General features: G+C 34.1%; 1 protein-coding gene across 1 annotated transcript in view; it reads right to left on the reverse strand.

Annotated features, from left to right (window-relative positions):
• Window positions 1-18999, reverse strand: part of HCN1 (hyperpolarization activated cyclic nucleotide gated potassium channel 1) — a 325439-nt gene that overhangs the window by 55973 nt on the left and 250467 nt on the right. Inside the window, exon 5 of the mRNA XM_074357958.1 lies at window positions 2206-2352. Within this exon, the coding sequence (XP_074214059.1) occupies window positions 2206-2352 (147 nt within the window). The remainder of the gene's footprint in view (window positions 1-2205; window positions 2353-18999) is intronic.

Here is an 18999-nt window from a genome sequence, read left to right on the forward strand (position 1 = left end):
TGTCTCTTCCATTACCTTTGCCTGTCCTCACCAGCCTTTGAACCCCACCTGGCCACTGAGAACACAACCTGGTTCAGGTATCTTGAGCTTCTGCCTCGTAGTGAAAGGGATTTGGATTGAAAGCAAAATCTGTGATTCAACAATGAGATAAAGCAGAGCATACTGATAGATTTTATTAATGACATATTATTCTTTTCATATGCAAAAGTTTGCATTATACTTCTCAAGGCAAAAAAGATTTGTACATTCATATTTGATTGAGGACTCTGTAGAGAAAACAAGCTAATCAATAGCAGATATTTACTGCTGAATGGATGCAGACACTTAGGAATGGTTGTAAATGGTAAAGATGTTTGTTGGAATGAAAATATTTATTGAGAATTTGATATATGCAACATGTACTAGGAATTTCAAGACAAATTTATAGACTAAATGACTTTTGCTCTTAAAGAACTTTTAAGGCAAAAGTGGAGAAAACAAATGTGAAGAAATGGTGATAACGGACAGAATGGATAAGTAGCACAGGAGAGCAACAGACTCAGTGCACTGGGAGGTCAGAGTAAGGAGGGACCAGATCTGACCTGGAAAATCAAAGAAGGTATAAATAAAGAAATACTATTTGAACTAGATTTGCCAGTAGATGAAAACATATCTGGAAAACATATGATGCAAGTGGAGAAATTAGAATTGATTTTCGCAAAATAGTTGTACAGTTTGGCTGTAGGCCACTTTGGAACATGTAGGACAGCAGGGGAAGGTAAAGCTGGAGATTTAGTCAGGATCAGGGCCTGGAAGGGACAGAGTATGAGCCTCAGGAGGCTATATTTGATTTAATTTGTAATGTAAAGACTGAAATTTTCTGAGCAGAGACATGACTAGCTCATACACATAAAAGAAGATTAATCTGGCATCATTGCTTTAAATGGTAGTTAGAGAAAACAGACCAAAGGCTGGAAGGCAGACTAAGGGGACAGTGCCAATAGTCCATGTGTCAGGAATAAGTTTAGAGTTATGTCTTGGGAAAAGAAACAGGGGATAGGAGGGAGATGTATTGTCACAGTGAATTGACAGTATTTGGTGATTGGGTAGATGTGCAGAACAGAGAACGATTTTTTAAAAAGGCTAAAACTTTACATTCCAAATGACTTGAGAGAATAGCTAAAACATTTACAGAGAGAGACTTCAAAAGACGAATGGTTTAGTGATAGAAGATAATGACTTCAGTACACAGTTTATTATATACACAGGGTAAGGGGAGATCATGTAGCTTTTAAGAAAACAGAGCTGATGGCAAGAAGTTGGAGCTCAAATTTACAGAACTGAAGATAAGATGAACTAAATAAAAAAGAATAATACAGACATGCAAAACAATAAATAAATAAGTAAAGACAATGGCTCAGGGATGGTCCAGTTTTAAAGAAGTCCCCAATAGTGATTCAGGATATGTATTTTATTAAGAGTTTAGAAGTACCACCAATGGCACAAAGACAAAGGATTTGATGACCATTATTAATGGTCATTGATAATTTCCAAGGAAACAATTTTAGTAACGTGGAGACTGAACTACAACGCAATAATTATAGAGCAATCTTTTGAGAAGGCTGGCAGTAAAAGAAAGGAGAGAGAGCAAAACAGTGTAAGAAACACGAACAATCAAGAGACTGTTCTTTTAACCTAGGGGTGGCCTGAACATTCCACCGGGCGGAGGGAAGACGTCCAGCGAGGGATGGAAAGGAGACGTAAGGCAAAGAGGTGGTTATTGATGTTGCAAAGTGTTTTAATGAGGTAACAGGAAACGAACTACTCACAACAGGTCAGGTCAGTGTGTAAACGGGGAGAACAAACAGAGGACGGAAGTAAAAATCAAAAAGAAGTTAAAGATACAGTTATGTGAGCATGAGGTGATAGAGTGGGAGACTGGGAAGATATGGACAATGAGGGCACAAGAAGGAATCTTGTAACTAGGGACACAGAAAATAAAACAGTATCCTGAGAATCACAAGAGGACCCAATTGTCCAGTCTTGTTAACATAAATGCCTGTAAATGGGAGAACATAAGAGAGAATAAGGGCAAAAAAGATGTTTTAATGTTAAGTTTTAATTTTTCTTTCGAGTAGTGCCAAAACATAAACATGACGATTTCCCAGGGAAAGAGAAAATAAACCGTGATCATGCACAGTGGAGACTGAGGGTCATAAATCTTACCTCTCTCAGAGGATCATTGAGTTCACTGAGAATATTTTCCTCATCAAAGATTTTGCCTTGGTATCTGTGTTCATAGTAATCATGTATCTTCTGACGCATATCAGCTGGTAACTTATGGAATGACATGTATTGCTCCACTTGCTTATACTGTAAGGAAAGGAAAAAAGGAAATTAGGAAATTAGGAAACACTGTTAGGCTTCATGAGGAATCATGATGCTACTTGGTCGTGCTATATTCAATAACATTTGAATAACAGTCGCAAAAAGAAGAAATCCTTTAAGGAGAAGGAACTAATGTACTTATTTTTAAGTTACTTATAATGTAACTTATTTTTCCTCACAGTAGTAATGCAACTACTCTGTATCACAAACTGTAGAAAGAACTTGTTTTGGTAAACACCTTCTGAAAGGAACTGTGACGTTATGGAAAAGAAGGATGAAAGGAGTACAGAGTGAATTTACAGGTATAGACCCAGAAAAGCCAGTGATGGGGCAAGGAAAAAAATGTGATGGCATTGTCTTTGGATTTTTTTTCTTTTTGTAGCTATGTTCTAAAGGTATGAAGTTGATGTTTTGCTCTTTATTTGGAGAAAGAATCTCAAAACTATGGATAGTAGCACAAAAGCCTCTACCTTAGATCTTACATCAAAAGATCAGACCCAACTAAAACTTGAATCTGGAGGCAGAAAGCTTGGCAACCGTTTGCAAGTCATAGATACTCAAGCAACACTGAAGTTCTATAAATTAAGAGAAAATGTCAGGCTTCCATTTAGGACTTAGAAAAATACCAGATGAAACTAGATCCACATAATTTTATAGCTGAAACTTGACTTAGACATTAAAGTTCATTTAAACAAGCAGTTCTTAAATTTGATGGCTGATAAAATTTGGGATGAGGTTGTCTTTTGCGAATGCAAGTTTGCAGGCTTAACTCCAGATACTGATCCCGTTGAGGTATCTGCCTTTGTAAATGTATACATGTACTCTTGTACATACACATACACACTTAAAAAAATCCCTGCAAATCGAACCGAAACACAGAAGCATGGACATTACTTGGGAGCTTACTAGAACAGAATTAACAGGCTTTACCTCAGACCTATGAAATCAGTAACTGCATTTTAGAAAGATTCCCCAGATGACTCGTATACATTTAAGTCTGAGAAACAGTCCCTTGATGTTTCAAATGAAGGAGTCATGGGATCACATTTTGAAAAATTTAGTTACAGCCCCCAAAATGAGTTTCATCGCACAGATGATAAAATTGAGTACAAATAAAAAAGTAGGTAATAAAACTGGATGAAGATAATGGAATAAAATTCTTTTCTTAAACACAACACAATTAATGTATTATCTGTGAAATTTTTTTCTCAAATCTTTTCCTGATAACAGAGCTCAGACTAGAAAATCTAGGTGACCAGACTCCTTTCTTGCCCACAATTATTGTAATTGTAATTGGCAATTGATAATATACAGCTAATGAGAAACAGCATCCACTGTATTGTATTTCTTCAATTTTTTTGTGCATACTTTCCTTACACATAACATTCATATTTTTGGACATTCCCTTTTAGAGATTTGTATTCTCAAAGGAAATACAACTTTGTCATCAGATTCCTTTATTTGGTCACCAGACTGTTCCCTAAAGTATTTAAAGCCTGCAGACATACATATATATATGTATGTATATATATACATACACATATCTCTCTGAAGCCACTTGATTACGACTTAGGCATTCTAAATTTAGACACCAATGCTGTCACTGTCATTGTGTGTAAGTGGCTTCTAGTATGTACTTGAGAAGGACTGGGTTAATTTTTCCTGAGAGGGTCAGAATCTGTAATTCTTCTAACCTTGGATGCCCACCCCTGAAGCCCTGGGATTCAGCCTGCTCAAGCCTTCCTGCAGCTGATCTATAGAGAAGATACTTCAGTGGCCTTTTCTACAAGATTGCTGTGTAGAATAAAGTTGATTTGCAGCTGGACTGCAAAGAAAACCAGTCTAGTTACTTTTCCTCACAGAAATCAGTAAATCCCTTTCAACTTTACTTTACCAATCTATAGTATGAGAGTGTTGCACCAAAGATCTTCCTTGCTTCTTCAGACAAAAGTTCTGTGAAAATTTCTTGTCATTTACTGAGTTCATTTGATTGTTGAGCCTATCTTACATTTTTTAAACATCCATTTACTCATAGTAATTATTGATTTGACAAGCTTTAGTGGATTGCTGTGTGCCAATGGGTCTCAAGGTATGATTACCAAACCATCAGTGTCACCTGGGAACTTGCTAGAAATGCACATTCGTAGGTAGTCTCCACCCCAGACCTACTGAATCAGAAACTCCAAATTAGAAACTCTGGCAGTCTGTTTTAACAGGTCCTCCAGACGCTAAAATATAGAACCATTTCTATATGCCAAGTACTGTGTTATCTCAGGACATACGGAAGTACATTTGAGTGAGTAGGAAAGAAAAGAAATTCAGTTTCTGACAAGCTAAGTTTAAGAAGCTCATGGTGCATCCTAATGCCTGTATTTAGGTCAGAAGAGAAAATATACACATAGTCACTGGCTAAGGGATCACTAAGGTTGTGTCAAATGGAGAGATAAAAAGAAAAAGTGGAATCTATATTTTAAAAGTGGTTGAGTCATAGAGGTTGAGAAAGTGAAGGGAACTCACATTAGCCAGCAAGATGTGAGAGCAAAACCAGAAAAACCTGGTTATCAGAATCCAAAGAAGGATAAAGTTTGAAAACGGTGGTGGCACTGAAAAGGAGTACATTCTAAGAACAGAGGTATCGGACCATGGTCAGTGAATTTGCGAATTACGTAGTAATCTCTGTTATAACACAACACTTACTGAAAACAGGAGCCATTTCTTTTTATTTGTTTCCCTCATACATAACAAGACTTGCAAGAATGAATAAAAATATCACCTTTGTGTGATGTGAAGAAATAAAGATATCAAATACATTTTTGAAGAAGACACCTTGTGGTAGGTGGATAATGAAATAAACCAGATGTTAGAAGTTATGCATAAGCTGGCAGAGTAAAAAATCATAAAATGGCAGTTTCTGTTAATTTTAGTAAATACTACATGCAAAAGATGACTTGATACTTTGAATATCACTGATGAATAGATTTTTGAAAAGCAAAGGTGCAAATACAATTCTTTCTTGAATATATAAAATCAAAAGTTCATCTCATCAGATTTAGAAGACTATGAAACAATTTACCATTTAAAATTCTAATGTACTTTGGTGTTTTAAATGTTCTATGCAATTAACATAATGTATATATAAATAATGCATGCACATGATATTGTAGGGCTTCAGAACAGGCCTCCCCAAGATGTGTCACTTTGGCACGTGGATCATGTTGCGTTAAAGGCAGGGCAGGCCCTGTGGGCTCAAGAGAAACTACTGCTCCTCCCTTAACCACCTAGAATGATGTAAATTGGGGATTTTTTTCCCAGAAAAAGAGTTATCACAAGAGATAAATTTTATTTAAGTGGCCCCATCTGTATGGCAAGCCAAAGATCTAATTGCTTAGTTTGTCTGTATCACTAGGCATCTTGGGAAGCACTGAATTACTGTACAACAGTGGGCTTTATGACAGCTCAGGGCATCTTTTATAATGTAACCCATACCCACAGCAGACTCAGCCTGTGGACTGTGTGCATGTCACTTAACTGTCATTTCATCACTTTTTAAAGTTTTTTTTTTCTTGCATAAAGTTTTTACATAGGGAAACTCTCAATGATTCCAGAAACAATTATTAATGGTAAGACTTTTGCCACCAAAACTCAGCTTCCTTCCTGCAGTGCAGCACAGTCTTTGGAGATGATAGTAAATGCTCCCAGGTAACCTAAGACAGGGAATCTAAATTCCTACCTTAACATTAAAAAATAATACAACATAGCATAATATCCTGTTTAACAAAAACTCTACCAGTTTTATGCCATGGCTAAGAATATACCTTTCTTAATTAATATTGGCATATACAAATACCAAGTTCCTCAAGATATTTATATGGAATCTCATTAGAAAATAAATTTAGCTTCAGTTTAATAAAATGCTGACAAATAGCAGTACTTCAAATAATAAACTTATTATGGATAATTATCAATAAATATTTGTGGAAAAAATATATATGTAATGAGTTTCAAAAACATATGCCATCCAAAATAAATTACCCTGTCCTCTTTAGAATATATTTGATAATAACTATTTTACCAGTACATTTCCAAAATATTCTATTTTACTTACATAATTTATAATATTCATTTAATTTTTTATGAATAGGCAAAAAAGAAAAGTATACATATTATTATACTAAATATAGGCAAAATTAGATAGATATTTAACGGTTTTACTCATTATTACATATACTTTGCATTATGCATCTCCAGCACACACCAAAACCAATTTTTTTAATTGAAGTACAGTTGATTTACAATGTTGTGTTAATTTCTGGTGTACAGCATAGTGATTCAGTTATATATATATTCCTTTTCATATTCTTTTTCATTATAGGCTATTACAAGGTACCTTATATAGTTTCCTGTGCTATATAGTAGGACCTTGTTGTTTATCTATTTTATATATAGTAATTAGTATCTGCAAATCCTGAACTTCCAATTTATCTCCCCAACACCTGCCTTTCCCCACTAGTAACCATAAGCTTGTTTTCTATGTCTGTGAGTCTGTCTCTGTTTTGTAAATAAGTTCATTAGTGTTCTTTCTTTTCTTATTATTTTTTTTTTTTTAGATTTCACATAAAAGTGTTATATCATGTGATATTTCTTTTTTTTCCTGGATTACTTCACTTAGTATGACGATCTCCAGGTCCATCTATGTTGCTGCAAATGGCATTCTTTTATTCTTTTTTTTATGGCTGAGTAGTATTCTACTGTGTGTGTGTGTATAAGATATTTGTTTATTTTTAAATGTAGGATCAAAATAGAAACCATGGCTTCAGTTACAATGTATACAAATGGCAAAACTAAAAATATATTTGTAAAAAATAAGATAGCTTAGTCATAAATCCAATGATGACTGGCTTAAATATAAAAACAAAGAAAAAAGTAACTGATTGATTATTGGTCTCTGAAAGGAAATTTCAAATATTCTGTTTTTATTAATTATTATTTTTTCATTGCATTTAAAATCATTTGAATATACAAAACTTACATTACTTTTTCATTCTGTAAGAAAAATGTCATTTTAGGCATCATTTTATATGTTGTATTTATACTAAGCATGAAGCATATTTTAATTCAACTAGATTTTTAAACTAATTGCTATTTAACAATTTTCTAATAATTACCTATAATACAACAATGCTTTAATTGCACGCCTAAATATGCAGTGGTTTATACTAAATGTGTAATTCATTTTTTATTGTTATTCATTGCCTTCTATTTACTGTCAACACAAAGGTGTTTTATTCTTTAATTAAAAAAAAAACTATTCCAAAAACAAGAAAGTGAAAAGTATGTTTTTAGAAATAAGAATTACAGTCATGTTACTTTGAAAATCACAATAAACATATAGTTTTTAAGAAGGGTGTCACCATAATAACATCTATCTCTGTATCAAACCTGTACTAATGTCAGGAAATGAAGGCTGCAAAAAACTCTCGTGGTTTAACAAGCTCTGGAGGCAACACAAAAGCTGTTTTGTGAGTATCCTCTGTTTTTCTTTTTGTTTGCTTCTCTGAATATTTTTCCCTAATATCTGGCACAAACTTTAATATATTCAAATGACATGGGGATCTTGTGAACTAGAAATTCACATTCAGTATGTCAGGGCTGGAACTGATATTTGGCATTTCTAACAATGCCTTAGGTGATGCTCATGCTGGCTAGCAGAACATCACAGTAGTAAGGATCCAGATTGGACTAGATGGGCCATTTGTGCTCCCCTAACACCAAGCCCATACCCTGGCTCTTCGCCACTATCATAACTGCTTATTAAATTGTCTGAATTCTCTGCTAGATCGTAACGTCATTGAAGGCAGGGGTATTGTCTACTAGGCCATAAGGATCTCAAGGTATCTCCTTACCATTGTATCTCTATTCTCTTAAACAGTGACTCATATACAGTAAGTGTTCAATATTTGCTGAATTGATTAGTTATATATATTCTAGAATATTCATATTTGTAAACTATATTGCTTAGTTTTGATTTGAAGTCCTTTTTTTAAGTACTAGCAAAAATTCCATTTTTCTTTGGTAAGGCCAAATATATGTTAAACATTCAAATTACTTTTACTACTTTTTAAAAAATTTTAACGATACATTGCAGAGAAAAATCAGACACCTATTCATTGTGACAAAATGCCCAGTCTTTTGTTTCTTCCTGAGGATAATATGGTTTATTTGAAGTAGCTCAAAGATCTATAACATACTACTTTAACTTTTAATTTAAATAATTCATCATTTAATTTTTAAAAATTAGTATTTATTTATTTATTTACTTTTGTGAGGGAAGATAATTAGGTTAAAAATTAAATGGTGAAGTACAAAATATTTACTAAAGCATAAAACCTATTGGTTATAAATCTAGAGGTAATATTTCACCTCAAGGTTGAAACTTACATGATTGCAGCTTTTAGACTAATAATCTGGGGTAAAATGATTAAAAACTGTATAAATTTAAAAAATATTAGGTACACTGATTGTTAGCAGTATGTCGTGTGTGTGTATAGGCGGGTTCTTCAATGAAAAGATGCAAATTTAGTTATGCTGCGCTTCCATTGGGAAGATAATTTTACTCTGCAATGAAGAGCTAAACATCTCTGTTAATAATGTTTTTCCAATATCCTCTTTCCACCACCCTCATCCAATCTTTTAAACTTTTACTGATGGGTAATAAATTATTTACATAAGCCCTATATAAGTGCATTAAAAAGATTAATAGTTTGAAGGTAAGGACATTATTTAAATATCACTGATATTCTTCATTATTTCTGGTCAAAATATTTCTTAGCATTAGTAATAGCTTGATTTACTTTTGAAAGTCTCTCTAGGTTGTTTTTAAGACAACTGTTTCTATTTCACTGTCCATAGCTTTCCAAATTTAAAGCAACTGAATATCTGAAGATACATAACAATTACTAAGAGTAAATGTCATCTGGAGAATAACTAAAAGAAGACAATGAATTAATGACTCATCAACAAATTACCATGGAGAAGCAACACATTTGATGAAGAAAGGAACTCTTACAATGCTTAACATTTACACTCTTTTGGATTAATTTGTTTTTCAAAAGTGAACAATTCTAACAAAGATATCATTCCTTCTGTACAAATTAAAAGAATAATATTCTTTAAGTACACAATATAAAACACAGTTGAAATGGATATTATTATCCATTATCTGTTATTACTCATTGAGTCTGACATGATGTGATATTAGGAAGCAATGAAGCAGCACATACATATATTAAATACAACCAATCAAAATCCATGTTTCAGACCCAAGTATTAATTAGTTGTCAGTTTCATCATGGAACAATTTAAATATCTCTGCTAATCCAGTGGAGAAGTTACATTATATAATTACTACAATAACCTTTGGTAAATATCTACTAGAGAGTAAAGAGATGTTATTAGAAAAAGTGCTAAGTATAGCACTGCAGAATGAGAAAAAGAATGGAGGTCTTGTTTAAGCAAAGCTCAGCCTTTAATCAAAGGTGAGTATTTGTGATTGAGATTAAAAGAAAACATACAGACACACATACACAAATATACAGGTATATGTTTGTATTTTGCATATATATATATCAACACAGAGAAATATAAATTTCTGAATATAAGCTTACATAAGTAATTCAAATTGAATAATAGTAGTTTGAACTGGCAATGGCTTATTAACATTTATTGACAGTGCTTTTGAGTTTGATAGCAAACCAGCACCATAAACATCATGTGTAATAATGCCAAGGGAAAGGAAATACTTTCAGAAAACCAATCATAGAATTTATAAAAGATAAGGATCCAAACTTTAGCAACTCTAACCCTATAAAACTAATACTCTTTGGTTAATATAAAATTTGGCTTTCCAGAAGCAAACCAACATCATAAGTTCCAAATTACGTTTTCTGAAGTAGAGAGAGATGACAAAGACTTCCAACCTAATTAGCATAAATTCAAAAAATGCCTTATTAAAGTTAGAACAGTTTAGCAGAACAATGTAAAACATGCTTGCCAGAGAAACATCTTAGCAGAGGATGAAAGCAGCTGCTTACAAAATATTGGACCTAACACAATGCCAGTGGTACCAGATACAATATGAAGATGAGTCAAAACATGTGTTATCAGGCTTGGCATTAGCCAAGCAAAATGAAGCAGATCAAAGAAATGGACCAGTAGGTCACTGGATAGCCATCGTCAAAGACATTTGAGCAGAGACGGAAAGTGAAGCAGTTTCCAATTCTGTTCTACTCAACCATAAAGGGGCCAGGAGGTTTCATTGTTACTAATCATCAATAAGATTTTTTGTTAACTTATTCTGATAGGACTAGATTCTGCTTCATTTGGTATTTATGGCCTTAAATTGTAATTTCTCAAAATCATCTGAAGCTTCAAGATGATGACGCTAGTTTAACCCTTTTTTTTTTTCAGCCCAATACTGAACGGCCTTAAGGAGGTACATTCAATCAGTAGTCATTGCTAATGAGCATCTTTTTAACCAGGTGTTTTGCCAGGCATTTTCCTATAATTTAGCTGGGCAGCCTAGTGGGTTACAGACATTTTAAATAGAAATGACAACTGATAGAGGAATTTGTAAGTTATTCTAGAGCCCCTCTCTGTATCAACATTCATTGATAAAGAATGCTGTCTTTTCCTAGTTTCCTGGCTTTATAGATATATCCATATTTCAGACCCAAGTATTGATCAGTTGTCAGTTTCACCATGGAACAATTTAAATATCTCTGTTAATCTGATGGAGAAGTTACATTATATAATTATATACATATAAAAGGTGAAGTCCTCAATGTATGTCTGCAGACTAGACTTCTTTCATTCAGATTTATATGTCCAGTTGCCTAATTGGCATCTCCACTTGGATGTGTAATAAGGACATCCCATTTAACACATCCAAAACTGAAATTCTTCCCCTAAACCTCATTTTACCAGATCACACCTCATCTCTCCCTTCAGATAATGATAACTTCCTACCAGTAGCTGAGACCAAAAACATTGCAGTTGGTTTTACCATATCTCTTTCTCTAATACACCACTTTCATAGGTAAATCTTATTTGATGCCTTTTTTTTTTTTGCTTTACAGTTTACTGAAGTAAAATTTACATATAATAAAATTAACACTTTAAGCGTACATTTCTACAAGCAATCACTGCCATATCCAAATTTTAGAACACTTCTATCACTCCCCCAAATTCCCTCATTCTCCGTTGTGGTTACCCTACACTTCCACCCCTGGTCCAAGGAAACTACTGATCTATTTTCCGTTACTTGTTTTGCCTTTTCCATAACTTTACATAAGTGAAATAATACAATATGCAATCTTTCACATCTTGTCATTTTTTCACTTAGCATGATATTCTGCAGTACATTCATGTTGTTGCACATACCAGTACATATTCTTTTTTAATTGCTGAGTAATATTCCTGGATCTGCTTTTTTAATATATTCACTTATTCATCCTTACTCCTATAAACTTGGTCCAACTCACCACCATCTCTTATGTGGATGACTTCAATAGTCTTGAATTGGTCTCTGCTTTAACTTTTGACTAAAATTTATTCTCAAACCTATACTAGTATTGTCCTTCTAAAACGTAAGTCTGACCATGTCATGTCTGTTGAAAATCCTCCAAGGATTCTCATCTTAGAGTGAAAGCTGAAACCTTTCAGTGATCTACGAGTCCGTAGGTGACCCAGACTCCTCCTGCTTCTCCTAATACCATTCCCCTTCCTCACTGAACTCCAATCCGATTGGTACCTTAAACCTGGAAATACAGGAGAGAGCACAAGAAAGTACCAGAGTTTCAGAGAAGACAAGGAATAATATATCATATATTCCTGACTCATCAGTCTTCCTCAGTGGTGAGACATTTAAATCCTTAAAATGAGATAAATTGTAGAATATACTGTAAAATTTAAACTTTTAAATAAACTTTCATATTGAGACCAGTGGCTTTAGTCTATAGTCCAAAACCTTCTGGTGTACGTGTTTACATTTCTCTGCACTTTAATTGTACTCGGTAAACAAATGTGGAAATCATTGGCTTAATTGATCATTTTGGATCATGAGCTTAACAAAACTGAATCATTGCTCAAGCTGAGCTAAGGCTGATGCAGGAGCACCTCCAAGAATGGTTAATTTTAGCTCTGTATTTTGCTAAATCAAGTTTCCAAGTTAGTAACAACAACAACAGCAACACAATACACTACGCGAGAGGATTCAGTGTTTGACTAAAATTTTACTTTCACTGGATGGAATTAAAAAAGACTCAGCTAATTTTTATTGGAGAAAAATAAAAATGGTATGACATCCATGTTTCTTTTAAAAATGTAGCAGTCTATTCATGTGGCTCTATTTCACTGCTAATGGAGTATATCAAAATACTACAGTGTGAAAAACAGAACTATTCACACATTTGTTTAATAACAAATATATTTCCCTAATATCAAATTGTAAAAAAGCAGAATGGAATAAAACCCCTGAAAGTGAAAATAAACTTGGGATCAGCAAACTACTATAAAATAAAGTGTTAACTATAAGACATGACTCATTCAGACTCCCAGTTTTCCCAACTTAAACAGTATATTTCAGCATTTTAATTTTCACCGATACTAACACAGATATTTTCAGCACTTCAGAAAACACAGAGCACATCTCCAACATCATATTATAGTTTAGACTAGGAAAAACTGTTGAAATATAAGTTGTTTTGAGATAGGAAGGGGGCAGGGCACAGCCATTCAAGGAATAATACACCAATTAACAGCAGAATGGTGAAAGATTCAACCCCTGTAGGCCTTAAGGCTCAAGATGGTGGGAGATTTGACTTCCAGTAGATCTTGAGCTTCATTATACGCCCATTGTAATACATTAGCATGGTGAATAGCATGCCCACAGGCGCCATGACAGTTCCAAGGCTAGCCACAAAAGGTCAAAGTGTGGGAAATGGCCAACTTCCTGGGAATCCCAGCCTCTTCCCCAGGCTAGTTAGACTGATTCTTCCACTTATTAGCATATGAAGCCACTGAGCCCATAAAACCCAGCAACACGGAGCCTAGTGGTGTCCCCCTCTCTCTCCCTCTTTGGAGATGGCCCACACTCTGTCTATGGAGTGTGTACCTACTTTTACTCTAATCTGAGCACCCAACCCCACCCTCATGGCCCTTCTCTTGCTTTTTGATGTATCTCTAAATGAATCTACCTTCACTCAACTGTGGCTCCCTCTTGAATTCTTCCCTGCAGGAAGCCAAGGACCCACACTTGGCAGGGCATGTCTCAGGGTCTCAACCGAAGTCTGGGGCACGGCCCCCCTCACACCCTACATCCATTTTTCCTGTATCTCTTCTGTACTTTAGCATCAAGTTTTTAAGGAAAGAAGAGGTTACTGGAGGTTATAAATAAATGAAAATACAAGTTAAATGTTTAAATATTAAAACCTATATAGATTTTGCCTGGTATTTGAGAGCTTTTATCATCATAATTTTTTTCCTAAAGTAGACTAATGTTTACTATTCATTACATTTATATACCTCATTATTCTTTTCCAAGTACTTTCTCTACAACTCTGTTAGGCCACAGAAAACTGTGACAGAGCAAACACTAGAAACATTTTCTTTCAATTGCACAATGGCACTCTTAGCTAAACACAAAACACATAAAAATGCTAACGATAAATACTGTTCCAAGTGTATATAATTATAAAAGAAATAAAAAGACAGTAGAGTGACGACTAAGTCAAACAGGCCATTTAATAACTTAGATCCTCCTTTTCATTCTTTTTACCGACATTCCACAAATGCATGTATTTGTTTAGTTCCATGGTTGTCTTATTTTTATTTAAAAAAACTAATGAAAAGGGGAAGACTAAATCAAGGCTAGAAAAGAAAAGGAGTCAGGGAATATACTGAATAAGCAGACATGTGGACAAGAAGAATTATTAGAAGGCAATCTACATTTTTAGAATTTAGTGGGTGATGACAGTAATAGTGATAACGTTTCTTTGGTAATTTACAGTTTACAAAGAACATTTACTCTTCCCAGTTACCACATGAGGTAGGCAGAGCAGACATGGTTATGTTTATATCCTTGTGAAAAGACTGAGACTCACAGGAGGGAATTAACACTCCGAAGGCCATACAATAATTGCACTGAGGAATTGAAACTCTGACTCATGTTCTTCACACACAGAACGTGTACCCATATTTTCTGTGGATTATGTGTTCCAAGATGTTAACAAAGGCAGTGAAAATATGGTGTAACTTCCTGACATCATTATTTTTAAAAGGTTTCCAGGTGATTCAAATGTTCAGCCCAGGTTAAGAACTACTGGTCTAAAATAAGAAGAAAACAACCAGAAGTTTATAAAATGAGAAAAAAAATATGTATATGAGGACTCATTGAGAAAAGCAAGCATGCTATTCTGGAAAAGAAAGTATTTGAAAGAGAAGGTTTGACTTACTGTGCTCTGGTCTGGCTAGGAGATAGAGAGATAAAGATGCTAAATTAATAGACAGCTTGATATTCAAAAAATTAAAACATTTCAAAATAAATGTGTGCCTTGTGAAGTCAGTTCTATGTCAAGGAAAGTGCTCAGGCAAAAATGAACAACTATAGCTCAAGGAAAATGGTCGAAACCAGTAACATAAATTAAGAGATATAAGAGATCATTCAAAGACTCTTAAAATTTCAAGATAGTTTTACACTTTCTCAATTGTCTTGAACCTAATTTCCATTCTTCAGTTCATGGTTAGTTAAAATACTATTTATTGGTTAGTATTTTAAAAACAAATGTGTTCATTTTAAAAATGGCTTCTGAACTTGGTCTTGTAAAATTTAAGGAAGAAATGTATTTCCATGGACTGAAGATAATGCCTTGTGTCCAACCTAATTAGTAGCAATTCCCTGCACCGGCACAAAGACACTGAAATATGGCCAAGGAAGTTCAAATATAAAAGGGCACAAAATTAAAGTATTATTATAAACATTAAAACTATAAATGCAAAGATAATGAAGACATATTTCTTTGTCTCCCCAGAAATCTCGAGTTTGGAGATCTCTGCACAAACAACATTAAAACTCTCTTGTTCTAAATCTTTCTCCAACCCTCTACTTCGTGGCCAGAGTAAACAGAGCATACTGAACATAATTTAAACCACTCTTGATGATTCACAGTAATCATTATGAATAATACTTCCTATACTATACATGGTACAGTGGTTACTGCCTGGCTTTTTCCCAGGGCTTCTGCTTCATTTCTCATCTCAGAGGCTCCCACATTACTTAGTTCTGTTGGCTTTCCACTAAGCCGTCCTTGCCTATAGCTGTTGGTGTTTTTCTAGCTCCTTTCTCTGTGATCTGATCTATCTTTTAACTGTAATTCTCCAAATAGTTAGGGGTCTGTTTTGCATATAATCACCTGCAACCTGAACTTTATGGCCTTACAGTCCAACTGCTTAGAAAAACAATGGCTTTTTGTAAAACCAGCTAAAGAGATGTTAAGTACTTGAGGAGACAAGAAATGCAAACACTTCTTATACCTACATGTCCATACCTATTTCCCTAAGACTCAGGGGTGTTTTATGTTAATTATTTTTGGCTTTGGGAGTGACCCATTTGAAGTCAGGTAGAAGTTGGAAGTCAGGTAGCTGTGTGATTGGGTGCTACTATAAATGTGTAATGCTGTAACAAATTAGATTGTAGCTACAAACCCAAAACTAGTGGAAGAAAATCTCCCAAGAAGGCTATATTAAAATATAGTATCTAATATTGTAAATAATTGTTAGCATATACCCTGAAAATCTGTATGTAGAATAAAAAGTCATATAATTTTAAGATTTCCTCACCCTGTATCCCCAACCAGTACTACACATTAATGAATTATGTTTATAAGGGTGACCCAACAGGAACTTACAGTGGTTTTTGGATCATCCAAGGGAAATTACCATATTTAGCAGAAAAAGAGACATTCAGAGCTGGAGGGCACCACAGAGATCATTGTTTTCAAGTCTCTCATTTCACAGATTAAGAAAAGAAGCCCAGAATGGCAAATTCATTTATACAAATTTCACATCTAGTTAGTAAATATCAGGAATAAAACCAGGTCTCTGAATTCTTAATGTAGTGCCTTTTCATTATCTCCAAGGTCACCACACTAGTCAGTAAGGTTTATTATTCCTTGGTACTATGAAAAAGGGTGATTCTTGGGTCTAAATTTTAAAGCTCTTGCTGTGGTGTGAATACTTGTGTCCCCTCGAAATTCATGTTTAAACCTAAGCCCCAAGGTGATAATATCAGAAGGTGGTGCTTTGGGAGGTGATTAGGTATGAGGATGGAGTCCTTATGAATGAACAGAATTAATGCCCCTATACTAGTGGCCCAAGGAAGCTCCACTGCCCCTTTTGCCACATGAGATTACAGCTGAGAAGGCACCATCTATGAACCAGAAACAGACAATACAAAACACTGAATCTGCCTATGCCTTGATTTTGAATGTCCCAGCTTCCAGAACAGTGAGAAATAAATTTCTGCTGCTTCTACGCCATCCCATTATAGTCTTTTGTTATAACAGCTCAGACTAAGACAATCGTGTTAACTATAAGAATTAATACACTAGAAAACTAATTTCCTTAACAGCACCACGTAAAGTGACATTTAGAAAATGTTCCTAGAAGCAGAAAGTGTTCCCTTTTGGTGCCACAGCTTGTGTTTCCTCCTGAGCTTGAAGATGAGGCTGGACCAGACATCAGAACTCGTTCTCCATGTGGGGCTCTGTAAGTTACTGGTCTCCATCCATCCATCCATCCATCCATCCATCCATTCATTCATTGATTAATGTTACAAGGTTAGGTCACGAGTATTTGTTTTTTTTAATCACTTGCACTTTTCTATAATATGTTCCTCTTAATCGGCAACATAGGAAAATATTCACTGAATATAGTCTCTGAACTGTGTATCAGAGAAGTAACTTTTTTTCTGAAAGTGAAACATTATAATGACCTTCATTTTCTTGTGTTTGAAACCACATAAAAGAAATATTCTTGTTTTATTACTTGGATTTTTTCCAAATATAAGTTAAATATATTGAGCCAATTTAGAAGTTACTAACTAATAGATTCTAGGTTAATACTGTAAAGTTATTTTTTTCAAGAATAAAATCATTATTATACTGGTAAAATGTGTATCTCTTTCCTTCATATTTTTTTTTGTTAAATTGTAAGTTACAAATAACAATTTGTCCCTATGAAATAAGAGGAAAAGATTTCAAGGATAAGAATAATAATAGGCAATAACATTTTGGCTTCAGTTTTAAGTGGGTCTCATTTGAAAAGGAGTAAATCAATCTTGACTAAAGTTGAGACAGAAGAAAGACTTTATATTCATAATCTCAGTGGCCAAAGGCAAATTATTTAGACATCTGTTTAATTTTATTCATTTTATTTAAGAAATGTGCTCAGTGCTAACTATGCACCAATGACATATTTACTTGGTGGTCCAGGACTTAAACAGAATTTAAAATCACTCTTTCTGGTCTCAAAGGAAATTTCAATACAGTAAAAAAAAATATATATATTGTGATGGCATAAAATGGCTGAGATAAAATAGGAGCTAATTCTGGTTAATCTTGAAAATCTAATATTAATGTATAATTTTGAACATTAAAAATTAAGTTAAATTTAGAAATGTTTCCTAACTATGGCTCCCATATCTCAACTGAATTCATTTTTTAACATAAGAAGCAATAATAAATTGCTAACAAATAATTGTCCAAAATAAATAAAAGTGAGATTTTGTTTCTCATTCATAATTTCAAACAAGCTATGAGACAATAGCGAAAGATGAATTAATCAAAACAGCCTTGGATTTTGGTTTAGAAATGAAAGGGAATGGCCTGGATAAAGTCTACAATTATACTATAACAAAAATAAACAATATTTTATCTTCATAATTAATCCAAAGCAGCAAGGTATTTCTCAGTTGCCATGAGTATCTTATAAAAAGTCCCTCTATTTTTTTTTGCCTTCTCAAGGAAAGAATATCAATTAAAAAATCATGATTACCATAAATCTATGTAAGATTTATGAAGAAAGCTTAGACTAACAAATATTTCCCTAGAAGGGATATCAAGGGGCTTGTGTAGAACCTCAAGGCACTATGGAATACAATCTTAGGTTTCCTTTTGACTGGGTATCTGCTAATTTATTCAGCTACTACTTGACAGCAGGCAGAAGTATAGCCGTATCTAAAAGTTTGTAGTAAGAACAAATAGGAAGCATAGGAGTTGTTGTTTAATGGGAATAGAGTTAATGTTTAGGATGATTACAAAGCTCTGGAAATGCATAGTGGTGATGGCTGCATATATTAATAAAAAAAAGAGTGAGGTGGATTTACAACAGATTCCAACTATTCAATAGTAAAAAAACAACAACAATAATATCCCCCCAAATAAACCTATAACCCAATTATAAATGGGCTGAGGGCTTGAATAGACAATTCTCCAAAGAAAAAATATAAATGACCAAGAGGTATATAAGAAAATGCCCAAAGTCATTAATCATCAGGAAAATGACAATCAAAACCTCAGT

The sequence above is a fragment of the Camelus bactrianus genome, chromosome 3 (genome assembly GCF_048773025.1).
Source record: "Camelus bactrianus isolate YW-2024 breed Bactrian camel chromosome 3, ASM4877302v1, whole genome shotgun sequence".
Lineage (NCBI taxonomy): Eukaryota > Metazoa > Chordata > Mammalia > Artiodactyla > Camelidae > Camelus > Camelus bactrianus.